This window comes from Dendrobates tinctorius, unplaced genomic scaffold (assembly GCF_039654945.1).
Source record: "Dendrobates tinctorius isolate UK_male_01 unplaced genomic scaffold, ASM3965494v1 ptg000162l, whole genome shotgun sequence".
Classification (NCBI taxonomy): domain Eukaryota; kingdom Metazoa; phylum Chordata; class Amphibia; order Anura; family Dendrobatidae; genus Dendrobates; species Dendrobates tinctorius.
Window position 1 is genome coordinate 29,663,879 of NW_027361829.1, and position 13,640 is coordinate 29,677,518.

A 13,640-nucleotide genomic window follows, 5' to 3' on the forward strand; every position below is an offset into this window, starting at 1 on the left:
CAAGCTTTTTTTCCGACACAGCGCCACTCACGTATTTGGCATGTGTCTGGTATTGCAGCTCAGCCACATTTACGGGTTTACCAGAGACAATCCAAAGACACAGGTCAAAAACTTCACCTGTGGCTATGTGCTAATTAATATACTGGTATTTTACATGTATAGGTTGTGGAAATTTATATGTGAATTGCGCGATTGCTTAGTACAATCCCTTTTTTTTCCAGAATCAGACTTTCTTATAGCATATGATGATGATGATATAAAAAAAAAAAAATCAAGCAATTTTCACCCAGAAATATTTTAATATGTATTGTGATCCTTATGGCATTCATTTTTATACATCAATAGTGAGTACAATTTACAAGACCAAAAACATTTTTCCTACATAAAAAATGATTCTGTCAGCAGGTGTTTGATATTTAATCAGAGAGCAGCATGATGTAGGGGCAGGGACCCTGATTCCAGTTATGTGTTAACTACTGGTCTGCTTGTTGTCATGTGCACGTGATATATCAAACTATATTATGGTTATAAATGTCTGAATCACAGTGTACACTTGAGCTACTGCCAATTCACGAAAGGTTAGCTATCCAAACTCCAATATTGGAAGGTATCAGTGTAATACCATGGCCGCCGGGGGTAGCTTCTGCGGTCATTCAGTACTCACTGTGCTGGAGGCTGTTTCATCACCCGTATGCTGTGTACTTTGGGGACCCAATTGACTGCAGACAAAGTCTGGAAGCAACTTTAACAACTTAGCTTTATTCTCTTCAGAACACAGCATATCCACAACAGCTACAGGACTCTTTACCCGGTAACAGCACTACATCTTCATCTACAGCAGCACGTCACTTCTTCCTTCACTTCACACATATGAACCACTCAGACAAGCTGACACGTCACACGGAGCACGATGAACACGGAATACTTCCCTTCTTCCAGAGCCCGACTTCAGCCCACGAAGGTACCTGACTTATCTGTTACAGCTCACCCCTTTACGGCACTGTTGCTACTGTTCGTGTCCTCGGTTTGCAGCTTACTAGACTCTCCACAGAGCTCCTGTACTCCAGCTGCTACTTCCACAGGCGGCTCTCCCACTGACCTCCATGGCTTGCACTACTCCAGACATGGGCTGGATTCAATAGACTGGCTTGGGATGTCACTTCAGCTCTTCCTTGCTAGTTGACTTGACCACTGAGACTCCTTCTTCCATCTCCTTAGTCCTACACTTCCCAGTTCCCTTGACCTCCTTTCACTCCCCCTTCCTGTAATCTTTGCCGTCCCCGGCAATGCAGATGTTTACCAAAACAAATCACACATTTTAAACTATACAACACAGTTGCGCTGCACAAATTACAGCTACCCAAAATTCTCAGTGCGTCTCATAAAAACAATGCTGTAAAGACCTTAAAGTGGAAACATTATTATTTTTTTTAATTTGAGGTAGTACCAATATAAGAGCACACAAGGAATAGGAAAAAAACAAACAAGTCCTCTCCCTCCCTTCCTGTGAGGGGAGAACTTCTGTATTTAAACTTCATCAACAGGGACAAGCTTTCCCTGTGGCCGCAGTTCCAGAGAAGGGGGCTCAACAAGCACCCCAAAAAAATAAGCAAGATGAGGGAAAAAAACAGTTCCTCTAACAAGTCCCTAGAGCGTAAACAGCTCTCCGTGAGAGCATAGCAGGATTTCCATACCCTGCAGGGACACAGAACAGTCCCGGTGAATGCAACAGGCACAAACGAGACATATGGTCAGGGTGTTCAGCTGCGCGGATCAGGAGCAGACGCAGTTCCGGAGGCTCCTGAGCGTAGTTCCATAACATTCCCAGAGGTCTCATCCTCCCCCGGGCACAAAATCACAGCCACGGTTTAATAGCCGCGGGGTCAGTACTCCTTATAAAAGGAGACTCAGTCCCCAATTTTGAGGGCTCACCCGTGCTTCACAGAGGCGGGATTAACATAGATCTTCTTGCGGGTGCCCTCCTTCTCTATGAAGCCGTATCTCCGCTCCACATTTGTATATACCAGCTGCCCGTAGGTACGTGGGACAGGCATGGCACTCTCTCTGCCCTGATGTAAGAGATCCCAGATCTCCTTCTCCTTCGCCTTCTTCCTGGTGATGTTGTCCGTGATCCTCACGGACGGGGACGCAGATGGCGGGGGGCCGTTACCTCCAGGGGAGGGCTGGCCAAAAAGTGGAGGGTCCGGGGTCTCAGGAGGCACCTGGTGGGAGTGCGGGTGCTCAGCAGGACGGATATTAAGCCGTGTGTCCCCGCGGTGGGACAACACCGGGGCCGTATGATCCGCTGATGGCAGAGGCTGAACAGCACTTACCTCCATCTGTACCGCAGTTCCACTCAGGCCAGGTCGCAGCTGCTCCTTAAACTTCTGCCAGAGAGAAGCCAGGGTCTCCTCTAGCTCTGCACTTTCTTCCTCTGCAGCGTCACCGCCCGGCTGATCCTATGCAGTATGCTGGGGTCCTTCTTCCTCCTGCTGTCCTGTAGAAACAGCGTCCGCATCCTCAGGCTCCTCGGGGTGAGAAGCGGGCTCCGCTTCTCACGAGGTTTCCGGTGTCACGGCCTGTGGTGAGTGCGAGCGTCTCTCCGGTGCAGCGAGGGCCAGGTGTCGGTTCACTCCATGGGCTGCAGGACACCGGTCCGGGTAAGCATGTGGCACTCCTGTAGTTGCTCCCAGCTCCAGGTGACACATCTGGACTCTTCCTCCTGTCGCCAGCGCCACTCCGTGTGCCCAATGCCACTGCAGCTGCATTGATACATCGCAGACGTTGTCTCATGTCTCACTGATGTCAGGCCACCGCACTCAGCACATTTTGCAGTACCACTCCCGTTCCAGGGTGGGACTCTCGCCAGCCTCTTCCCCCATTCCTCAGCATTCAGTGGGAAGGGACGGGTGTCCATCTGAACGTACCACTCCTTCCAGGGGCGGACCCGGAAATACTGACAGTCCTCATTTGGTGCCATCCAGACGCTGTCACGCCCACGAAGTGCTCCTTGTTGATAAGGACAGTCCGGTTTGGCACCAGAATTCTCCATCTTGTTGGCAGCCATTTTAGGTTTCACAGGAGCACTTTGCAGATCTTCTCCTTTGGTCACAATCGGTCTGTTGGTCTCATTTTCCATTCACAATTGGTATTTTAGTCATCTTCACTTGCCCATCACTGCTCTCTTCAATTTGCATCTTACAGGGCGCTGCAGTCACTTTCAGACTGTCTTCTTCCTCCGCTGTGGTCTTGCCACCATTTTGGGCACCGAGATCCTGCTGACTACGCCAAATGTAATACCATGGCCGCCGGGGGGTAGCTTCTGCGGTCGTTCCAGTACTCACTGTGCTGAAGGCTGTTTCATCACCCATATGCTGTGTACTTTGGGGACCCAATTGACTGCAGAAAAAGGCTGGAAGCAACTTTAACAACTCAGCTTGCACTACTCCAGACACGGGCTGGATTCCATTCAATAGACTTGCTTGGGTTGTCACTTCTGCTCTTCCTTGCTAGCTGACTTGACAACTGAGACTCCTTCTTCCGTCTCCTTAGTCCTACAGTTCCCAGTCTCTAGCTGCAGGACCTCCAGTACCATGACGTACTGGCTACTACTGTAGGCATTCGCTGTTCTTCACTTCTATCCAGTATGGCTACCCTCGGCTCAACTCACTCATGAGGGAAAAACATCTCCTTTTTGTCTCTCACTGGCCACTCCTCTCTTGTTCCCTCTTCTCACTGGTTGAGCTCAGTGCCCCCATCTAGTGGCCCTTTTCTAGTACTACAACTAGCTAACTAGCTAATGTGTGGACGCAAACACACACAACATACATACAACACACAGATAATACCCAATAATGTTACTATCTACAGGGCGAGGCCCTTGACCTCCTTACATCCGTTCAACATCAGCAAAACCAAAGTAAATTGAACTACAATGAGTGACAGTAAAAAGAGTGATTCAGGTTAGATATTAAAGGGGTGTTCCATTTTAAATGTTTTCCATATGTTTGCAGCCTTATAAGACCACAAACAAAGCTATCCAGTCCAGAGCAGCATGTTTACTGCTGCTCATGTCTTTCTTAAGCCCATCAGCAACCTCATGACAGAATCATGGCTTGCTGATGGATTGCCATGACTGCCAGTAGGGAATAATAGGCAGGGCATAATAGATCGTCAAGGTAAGGCCGAGGTCACGTGAGCGTAGATTCTCTCATGCAGGCCAGTAATGTAAATGACACTCTGATAAAACTGTGATCAGCTTAGTGTGATCTAATTCTCTGGGATGAGAGAATCGCAGCACAGGTAAGGAGAAGAGGGAAAACAAGATTTCTCCATGTTCTCCATTGTGTGAGTTTGCAGAAATTGAGCTGCACTTGGATGTCACCCAAGCACATTCCAATGTTTTCCACGGACCAACACACTTGAAAAGGTGAGTGCCATTCGATTTCCACAATCGACATGCTGCAACTTTTTTCCGATGCTGAATCTGCATGAGAAAAAGCGGTGATCAGCAGTGCCCCATTGTATCACATTGGCCCGAGTGCTATCCTATAAAATATCAGATAGCACTTGTCCGATTTATACACTCGTGTGAATGAGCCTTTATATTGATTGGTATAATTATGTATGCCATATGATGAACACCTTAAAAAGTTAATCAACAAAGTTCTATGTAACCCATAATAGTTAAAATGTAAACAAAGATAATAATTCTGCAAAATATTGCGTATAAAGATATTGAGGGGTTCTGTCATCAGTTTTCTCCATTTAAATTGTATGCATTGTCATATACACGTGCTTCTCACAAAATTACAATATCATCAAAAAGTTACTTTATTTCAGTTCTTCAATGCAAAAAGTGAAACTCCTATATTATATAGAGTCATTACAAACACAGTGATCTATTTCAAGTGTTTATTTCTCTTAATGATTATGATTATGGCTTACAGCCAATGAAAACCCAAAAGTCATTATCTCATTAAATTAGAATAATTAACAAAAAACACCTGCAAAGGCTTTCTATGTGTTTAAAAAGGTCCCTTAGTCTGTTTTAGTAGGCTCCACAATCGTGGGGAAGACTGCTGACTTGACAGATGTCCAGAAGGCAGTCACTGACACACTCCACAAGGAGGAAGAGCAACTAAAGCTCATGGCTAAATAAACTGGCTGTTCACAGAGTCCTGTATCCAAGCATATTAATAGAAAGTTGAGAGGAAGAAAAAAATGTGGTAGGAAAAGGTGCACAAGCAACCGGGATAACCGCAGCCTTGAAAGCATTGTTAAGAAAAGGCCATTCAAAGGCCATTCAAAAATTTGGGGGAGATTCACAAGGAGTGGATTGCTGCTGGAGCCATTGCTTCAAGAGCCACCACACAGACATATCCAGGACATGGGCTACAAGTGTCGCATTCCTTGTGTCAAGGCACTCATGACCAAAAGATAGCTCCAGAAGCGTCTTACCTGGGCCAAGGAGAAAAAGATCTGGACTATTGCTCAGTGGTCCAAGGTTTTGTTTTCAGATGAAAGTAAATTTTGCATTTCATTTGGAAATCAAGGTCCCAGAGTCTGGAGGAAGAGTGAAGTGGGACACAATCCAAGCTGCTTGAGGACTAGTGTGAAGTTTCCACAATCGGTGATGGTTTGGGGAGCCATGTAATCTGCTGGTGTAGGTGCACTGTGTTTTATCAAGACCAAAGTCAGCGCAGCCGTCTACCAGGAAATTTTAGAGCACGTCATGCTTTCCCTCTGCCGACAAGCTTTTTGGAGATGGAAATTTCATTCTCCAGCAGGACTTGGTACCTGTCCACACTGCCAAAAGTACCAATACCTGGTCTAAAAGCAACAGTATCACTGTGGTTGATTGGCCAGAAAACTCGCCTGACCTTAACCCCATAGAGAATATATGGGATATTGTCAAGAGGAAGATGAGTCACCAGACCCAACAATACAGATGAGCTGAAGGCTGCTATCAAAGCAACCTGTGCTTCCATAACCCCTCAGCAGTGCCACAGGCTAATCGCCTCTATGGCACGTCGCATTGATGCAGTAATTGATGCAAAAAGAGCCCTGACCAAGTAGTGAGTTCATTTACTGAACATACATTTCAGTAGGACAACATTTTGGATTTTAAAATAATTTTTCAAGCTGGTATTATAAAGTATTCTAATTTACTGAGATAATGACTTTTGGGTTTTCATTGGCTGTAAGCCATAATCATCAACATTAACAGAAATAAACACTTGAAATAGATCACTCTGTAATGACTCTATATAATATGTGAGTTTCAGATTTTGCATTGAAGAACTGAAATGAATGAACTTTTTGATGATATTTTAATTTTGGGAGAAGCACCTGTAGGTATTTAAATATATCGAAACGGAACATTTTGATAAAGCAACCTTAGATTTATATTTTTATCATACATGTTAGATAATAGTATATACAGTAAATACATTTTCGAAAACTCCGTATCAGAATGGCTGTATAATACTTCTTGATTGTTTCCCTTCCTTGTACACTGATTTTTAATTTGATCAGTATTCTGCCATTTGACATGGATTTTCAAAGTAACTACACCAGTCCTGTCAGGTTTAAGAGATTTTGTTTAATAATATATGCAGATTCTATTATAAAATCTGGTGACATCCATTTTAATTGTTCAAATTACGTAAAACATGAAAAAATATTTTCCCACAATAATGTAACAATTTACAGCATGAAGTTATCATGTTATTAATGGGACACAATGAACACAGTAAAACTGAGTGATTCGATACATTATATGTAAACAGTCTCATTACAAAGTTTTTCTCAGAACACAAATAAAAAAGGAAAATTGAGATAAGATATATATATATATGATTAATACTGATCTTGGAGCTTTTCTTAAATGGCAATAGAATGGAAATCAAGAGTTAATAAAGATTTTATAACATTGCACATCAAAATATCTTCATAATTTTATAAGTTTCTATCAGGTCATAAACATGCACCAACAATTATCAGAAATGATGATCCAAATTCTTTATAAAGAGCAGTACATGTACTGAATATTTAAGAGAGACAGAAGATTCGGCACTGCTCCTTAACCCCAAAGCAGTTCCATGACTGCTATTCAAATCAAAAGTCACACATCTGGACCGATCGCCAAAATACCGTCAGAACGGGTGCTGTTATGATTGAGTCACCGAGGAGGAAAAAACAAAACACAAGCTCAGCCCAGAAAATCAGAGAGGTTGGAAACTAGCGGATTGCAGACCCCTAATCCTATCACACAACTAGCAGTAGCCATGGTGTGTTCCTACGGTGATCCTAGACACCTCGTCACAGTCGGAGATCTAAACAAGCCTAAAAAGAGAAAAGGGAAAAACTGAATGCCCCAGAGCAGACCCTAAAGCAAAAGGCAGCCCCCAACATATAATGACGGTGAAACGAGATGAAAACACTAACACAGATAGAAAGATAGGTTGAGCAAATGATGGGGCCCAAGCTAACTAAAAAGGACAGGACAGAAAAGCTGCTGTCTCCAATCCGAGAAAACCCTGCTAAAAATATTACCAACACAACTGATAAGCAAAAGGACCCTGAAGTCACTAGACTTCAAACCCTATATCAGCACTCAGAATATTCTGAAAGTAGAGCAAAAGAGATCACTGATCAAGGAATAAGAATTCAGCACATCCCTGGCCGGGGATGGCTGAACTCAAAAAACAAGGTAAACAAAACCAAAACTAATAAGTTCAATAGCAGAGCAAAAACGTATCTTTGGGAAGCAGGAATCAGACTGGTCTCCAAGAATCCAGCAGAGAAATCACCAGCCACTCAGAAGGGCGTCGGCTGCCTTATATCCAATCTGAAGTTCCTGTTACCCAGTCACAATCCACCTGATCAGGTGTTTGGTTTCTTTCATCCAAATCAGCCTGACTACCTTCCTTCACCAGAAGAGGGAGATCCTTGGACACAAAAGGTGAATGTAGAGATGAGCTCACAACAGATATCATTGGCCTGGTGGATCTCCACGAAATAGCACCCCAGATCATCACAGAACCTCTGCCATGTTTTACGGTTGGGAGAAGGCAGTCTGGATGGAATGCTTCTTTCGGCTGTCTCCAAACGTACACTGGGCCGGAGGTTGGAAATCGGGTAAATGATGATACTTCTGAGAATATCACGTTTCCACTGCTCGAGGGACCAATCTTGGAGGTTTCTACACCACTCTAAATGCTTGGAAACATTTGTCATTGAATGCAGTGGTTTTCGAATTGCAGCTCTTCCGTGGAATCCAGATTTGTGCAGCTACCGACGAACAGTTTTCGTGGAAACTGGGTTCTGTAGGTGTTCATTGAGCTCAGCAGTGATTTTCGGAGCCATGGTCTTGCGATTCTCTCTCACAATTTGCTTTAGAGTCCGACGAACTCTCTCAATCAATTTCGAATTTCGGCCAGACCTGTGCTTTGCTGCGGACGTTTTTCCTTCTCTTTCAAACACAGTCATTACTTTGGAGCCAGTACCTCTTGACACGCCAAGCATTAGGGCACTTTCTGTTACACTAGCGCCTGCCATATGAGCACCAACAATTTGGCCTCTTTGAAAATCAGAGTGGTCTGCCATTGGTATCAGGTTTTCATCAATGTTCTAACAATTCTGCAAAACCAACAGTTAATTTACATATGCATATCACATAACACAAATAATCAACTACAAAACATTACCATATGACACGGTTTGCATTTTTATAACATGTTCGAAGATTATGATGCCAAATCGTTAGGTGTTTCCATTATTTTGTCCAACCCCTGTATATATACACACACATATATACAGTGCCTTGCAAAAGTATTCAGCTCCCTGGAACTTTTCAACCTTTTTCCACATATCATGCTTCAAGCATAAAGATTCCAAATGTTAATGTTTGGTGAAGAATCAACAACAAATGGGACACAATTGTGAAGTTGAACGAAATTTATTAGTTATTTTAAATTTTTGTGGAAATACAAAAACTGAAAAGTGGGGAGTGCAGTAAAGTAAAAAAAATAAAAAAACAACAATATACCTCACATGTACCACGCCGTAATCCATGTCTGGGGATAAACAGCTTATAACCTGGACAGTGCCAAGATGTGACCATCCAGGTTGAGAACCATTGGGGAATGAGCTGCTGCAAGTGCAGCATCAGTGACCAGCGGTGACACAGGGCAAGTGAGAAGAGCCAGGCAAAGGCCAGAATTGGCACATCTAAAAGATGCGCCTTTTCTGGGGTGGCTGTGGGCTGCTTTTTTAGGCTGGTTGGGTCAATATCTATGGCACCTTACCAGCCTGAGAATACCATCCCCCAGTTGTCAGCTTTAGCTTGGCTGGTTGTTAGAAATGAGAGGGGACGGATGCTGGTTTATTTATATAAGTAATTAAAAAATACAACATGGGCAACCCTCTAGTCTTGATAGCCAGCATTCCTGAAGCTGTCATCTGAGGGTTGCAGCCTGCAGCTGTCAGTTTTGCCTGGCTGGTTATCAAAGATACGGGGAACCCCAAATAATTTTTTAATTAATTTATTTACTTATAGTGCAGGTGCTGGCTGATAAATACTCCCATCAGCTTCCTCCTTCTCTCGCTGTTATTAGTGGCAGCAGGGGTAGGCTGATGGGAGCATGATCTCACTGTTATCAGATGAGTACAACTTTCAACATTCTCTCTTGCTAGCGCTGATAGCAGGTTGAGCAGGGGAGAACAATGAGAGCTGTCTTCAGCACCCGACGCCAGGGAACAGCGCAAACTGTACTGCTGCTACCCAGGCACCAGTACGTGTCACACTAATGATATACGGATGTAATTCATGTGTCATCAGTGTGTGTGGGATGCCTATGCTGCTTTTAAAAAAATTGACATGTCAGGGTGTATTGCTCATGAACACAATGTCTGTATTTTGTCGACGGAAACACAATGACATTGTAAGTGGATGTGTGTAAGTGTCCCCCATACGTGTGAAAACTGACACCACATGTGCCGGACACATTGATGTCTGAAAGATCCCTTAGGCTGAGGAAATAATATGATTTGATAATGATGTATATTTTAGAAAAGTCTTATAATTTCATCTATTGTCATCTCTCATTTCTGCTAATTTTAGGTGCTGAGTTTTGAAGAAGATTGTCCTAGAATAGTGCAGCAGGACAGCATATCAGGTGAGCACAATATGTGTTATGCCATAATGGATTTGGTGTAACCTTATATATCCAATTTTTTTATGTGGTGACAAAACCAACAAGAACAAATCATTGCAATATAGCATGACATAATAATTAATATGAAACACCAGCATTCTACATGTGGAATGCTGGCTTGGAAATTATCATAAATTATCCTATTAGGTCGTATAGCACATGTTTCCCTCTGTTTTGTTTTATATTAAGGAGCCGATTCATCAAGAATAGGGATATTCTCACCGCTCTTAACGATGGAGCGAGTTGGAGTCAGATGCTACTGATTCAATAAGAGACGCACACCTCTTAATAAATCAAAGTATCTGATAAGTATCTGATAAGTGGTGTGTACTTCTTTGAGCTAAGTCAGAAATCTTAGTCTAGTCTCTAGCTGGAGTAATATTTCTGACGTAGGGAACACCACTGTTCATTCTGAGTTAGACGAGTGTCATGCCCCATGTCATGTCGTGCAGAATTGTGGTAAAATTGCTTTGACAAATCAGGGCCTTATAAAAGCATGTTTACCAAAAAATATACTCAAAGGTTTTTACAGCTTTTTTATGGCTTTTTTTAATATGTATTTAAAGGGTTTTCAAGGCATAAGGTATATAATGTCTGCAAAAAAAGTAAGCAGTGCCTCTATTGGGCAGCTCATTTCTGCAAGTCCAGGTTCAAAACAGGTTGTGACAAAAGAACTTACACAAATAATTCAGACATGTCATGGAAAATTTTCCACTGACGTGTTATATTTGGGTTCATGCACCCCTTCTGTAATTGATGGGAATATTTCAAGTTTCAATGGAGTTCTGTGAGATTACTATACACAAGGTAAGTTCTGCTATTTTTACTGTGGGGGTTTGCTATTTTAATTTTTATTACACACTATCTGCTGAGGAACTGAAATTCTGATGAAAATTTCATCAAAATTACTGATGAAATTTGGATCATTTTTTGCATACGTGAAAAAACTCTGACATGTGAATGAGCCCTGAGATGAAATTGTTGTTTACCAGTGATCATTGTAGGTGTGCAGAATCTGAGCTGTGTTATGCTATTTAGCTGTCTCCTAGGGCATATAACTATATAATGCACACTGCAGTATCTGAACTGTTTATTTTGTCCCTCTTTACTAGGGCACATACAGTATAATACACATCGAGGCGTCTGTGCAGGGCTATAGGATACACAACGGGATCTCATCAGAAAACCTATTTTCCTAAAACAAAAAGAGCACTCTATGTGGGTTAGTCTGTGGTTATCTTAGCAGAGGGAAGTTCCTATAAAAATGATATATGAGAGACCAAGGGCTTATGTAGAACTCTATGAAGCTGTCATGAACCTTTCGGGAGATGTACAGCTGGTCATGCATTGAGGTCTGTAATCAGACCAAGATCACATCTGTATAAGAATGGTGGACTGGACTACTGTATTCCTTTCCCCTTTCCCCTGAATTCCCCAATGCATATAGTATTATGCATCTTTTGTATATCTTGTGTAAAGGTTGGTGATGTGATAATGTATACTACATGAGTAATGTTGAAATAGTACATAATTCTAACAGGTATACTGTGAATATGTGAATAGACTGTGATATAGTAGTGTAAGACATAGGGTAAGATATAGATTAGGATCTAGGTCATAAGATAAAGGCTATAAGCTTAGTACATACTGGTATAATATCATAACTATAGGTAGCTGGAGACATAGGATAAGGTTCTGTTAATGTTTGGGACTAGCCCAAATTTTAGTGGGTCGCCCTGCCAGGGCTGTGGGGTACTCAGTACCGGGCCGATCTCAGAGGGGATTGTCACAGCAGCGGTGACCCGATCCGTGGCCCTGGGCTCCCACGTAAAAGGGGTTGAGTTGGGAATAAAGTTTATAAGTGATTCATGACGCGACCTGTGGTGTTCGGCAAGGGAGGTGTTAAGCCGACGCTGCAGACTGATCCTCTGGGACAGATGGTGTGGTGCAGCAATGATGTTGTAGCCCTCCACAGGTAGGGCTGTTGGTCCCAGGGCAGTGTAGCGGAATGTTTAGGAAGAGGGTCCAGTGTTTGGCACAGAGATGTAGCAGTGCTGAGGATGTTGCAGGAAGGAGGCAAGGACACAACAGGGTGCAGTTTCTTTACCTTTACTTGGCAAACGCAGTCCAGGGTCCTGATTACAGATGGCACAGGAGCAGGCTAGCCTGGAAGCAACTCAGGGATCTCTCTATCAGATGGGTTGTGTAGTCTCCTTCCTAGCGCTGGCTTGAGGTACGTGCAGTACAGTGTTACACTGAAGTTCCACCTTCTTATCTTCTCTTTGAACTCCCTCGTATGGCAGACAGCTGTAGCCCTCTATCTCTCTTGGCTCACCCGTCGCTGTTGTGCCTCCGAGTCTTAGTTGGGAATAGAGCATTTATAGCTTCCTATTCCTCTGGTTTCTGTTGCAGGATCTTCACTATCCATACAACCGTGGAGACCAGGCTGCAGATCATGTGCTATCATTGGGAGGGAGCTCTCTTTCCTCAGCTCAACCTCCAGCTTCTTTCCACACATCTACACTCGTTGCCCTCCTCACACTAACTGACTATTTCCCCTCCTGGCCCTCAGAGCGCACTCCTCCCCCAATCCTGGTTCAGAGCTCCCTCTGCTTGCCTCGAGTGGGAACTGTGTTGCAGGACATGGTTAACTGCTAGAGAGACCCTTCATTGCTTCCAAGCATGACATCACCCTCCCTGGAGGAAGGCAATGCCATTGTGGCGACCATACTCCTGGGGGCGCCACATTAGTATAATGCAGACTAGTAATGCTCGAATAAAGCAGACTACTTCCTGATTGTTAGTCACATAGGAAAGGGCAGTAACTAGTGTTGAGCGATACCATCTGATACCCTAAAATATCGGATCGGATGGTATTGGCCCGATACGAAAAAAGTATCGGGTATCGCCGATTCCGATACCGGAAGTCCCATTCAAGTCTATGGGACTTCCGGTATCGGAATAAGAAAAACCCTTTTCTCTCCTAATACAGCCTCTCGGGGGTGTGTATGCACCTTCCGGTGGTCTGTGCCGGCCTGCCGGTGATCTGTACCGACTGCCTGGATGTCTGTACAGGTTGCGGGGGGCTGTGCCGGCCTGCCGGTGGTCTGTACCGACTGCCCGGGTGTCTGTACAGGCTGCAGGGGGGCTGTGCCGGCCTGCCGGTGGTATGTACCGACTGCCCGGGGGTCTGTGCGGACTGCCGGGGGGCTGTGCCGGCCTGCCGGTGGTCTGTACCGACTGCCCGGGGGTCTGAGCAGACTGCGGGGGTCTGTGCAGGATCGTCCGATGGGACTACAAGTCCCATCGGGCGATGCCTGCTACCATGACGGTGATTGACACATTAGCCAATGATCGGACAGTAGTAGTCCCATCATCCGGCTAATGTGTTGAATGTAAAAAAAAAAAAAAAAAAATACA

General features: G+C 44.0%; 1 protein-coding gene across 3 annotated transcripts in view; it reads left to right on the top strand.

The window, feature by feature from the left end:
* The window catches only part of ITPRID1 (ITPR interacting domain containing 1), a 440,936-nt gene that overhangs the window by 315,061 nt on the left and 112,235 nt on the right, over positions 1–13,640 (top strand). For all 3 annotated transcript variants that reach the window (XM_073549929.1, XM_073549928.1, XM_073549930.1), the window contains exon 8: positions 10,127–10,181. In XM_073549929.1, the coding sequence (XP_073406030.1) occupies positions 10,127–10,181 (55 nt within the window). The remainder of the gene's footprint in view (positions 1–10,126; positions 10,182–13,640) is intronic.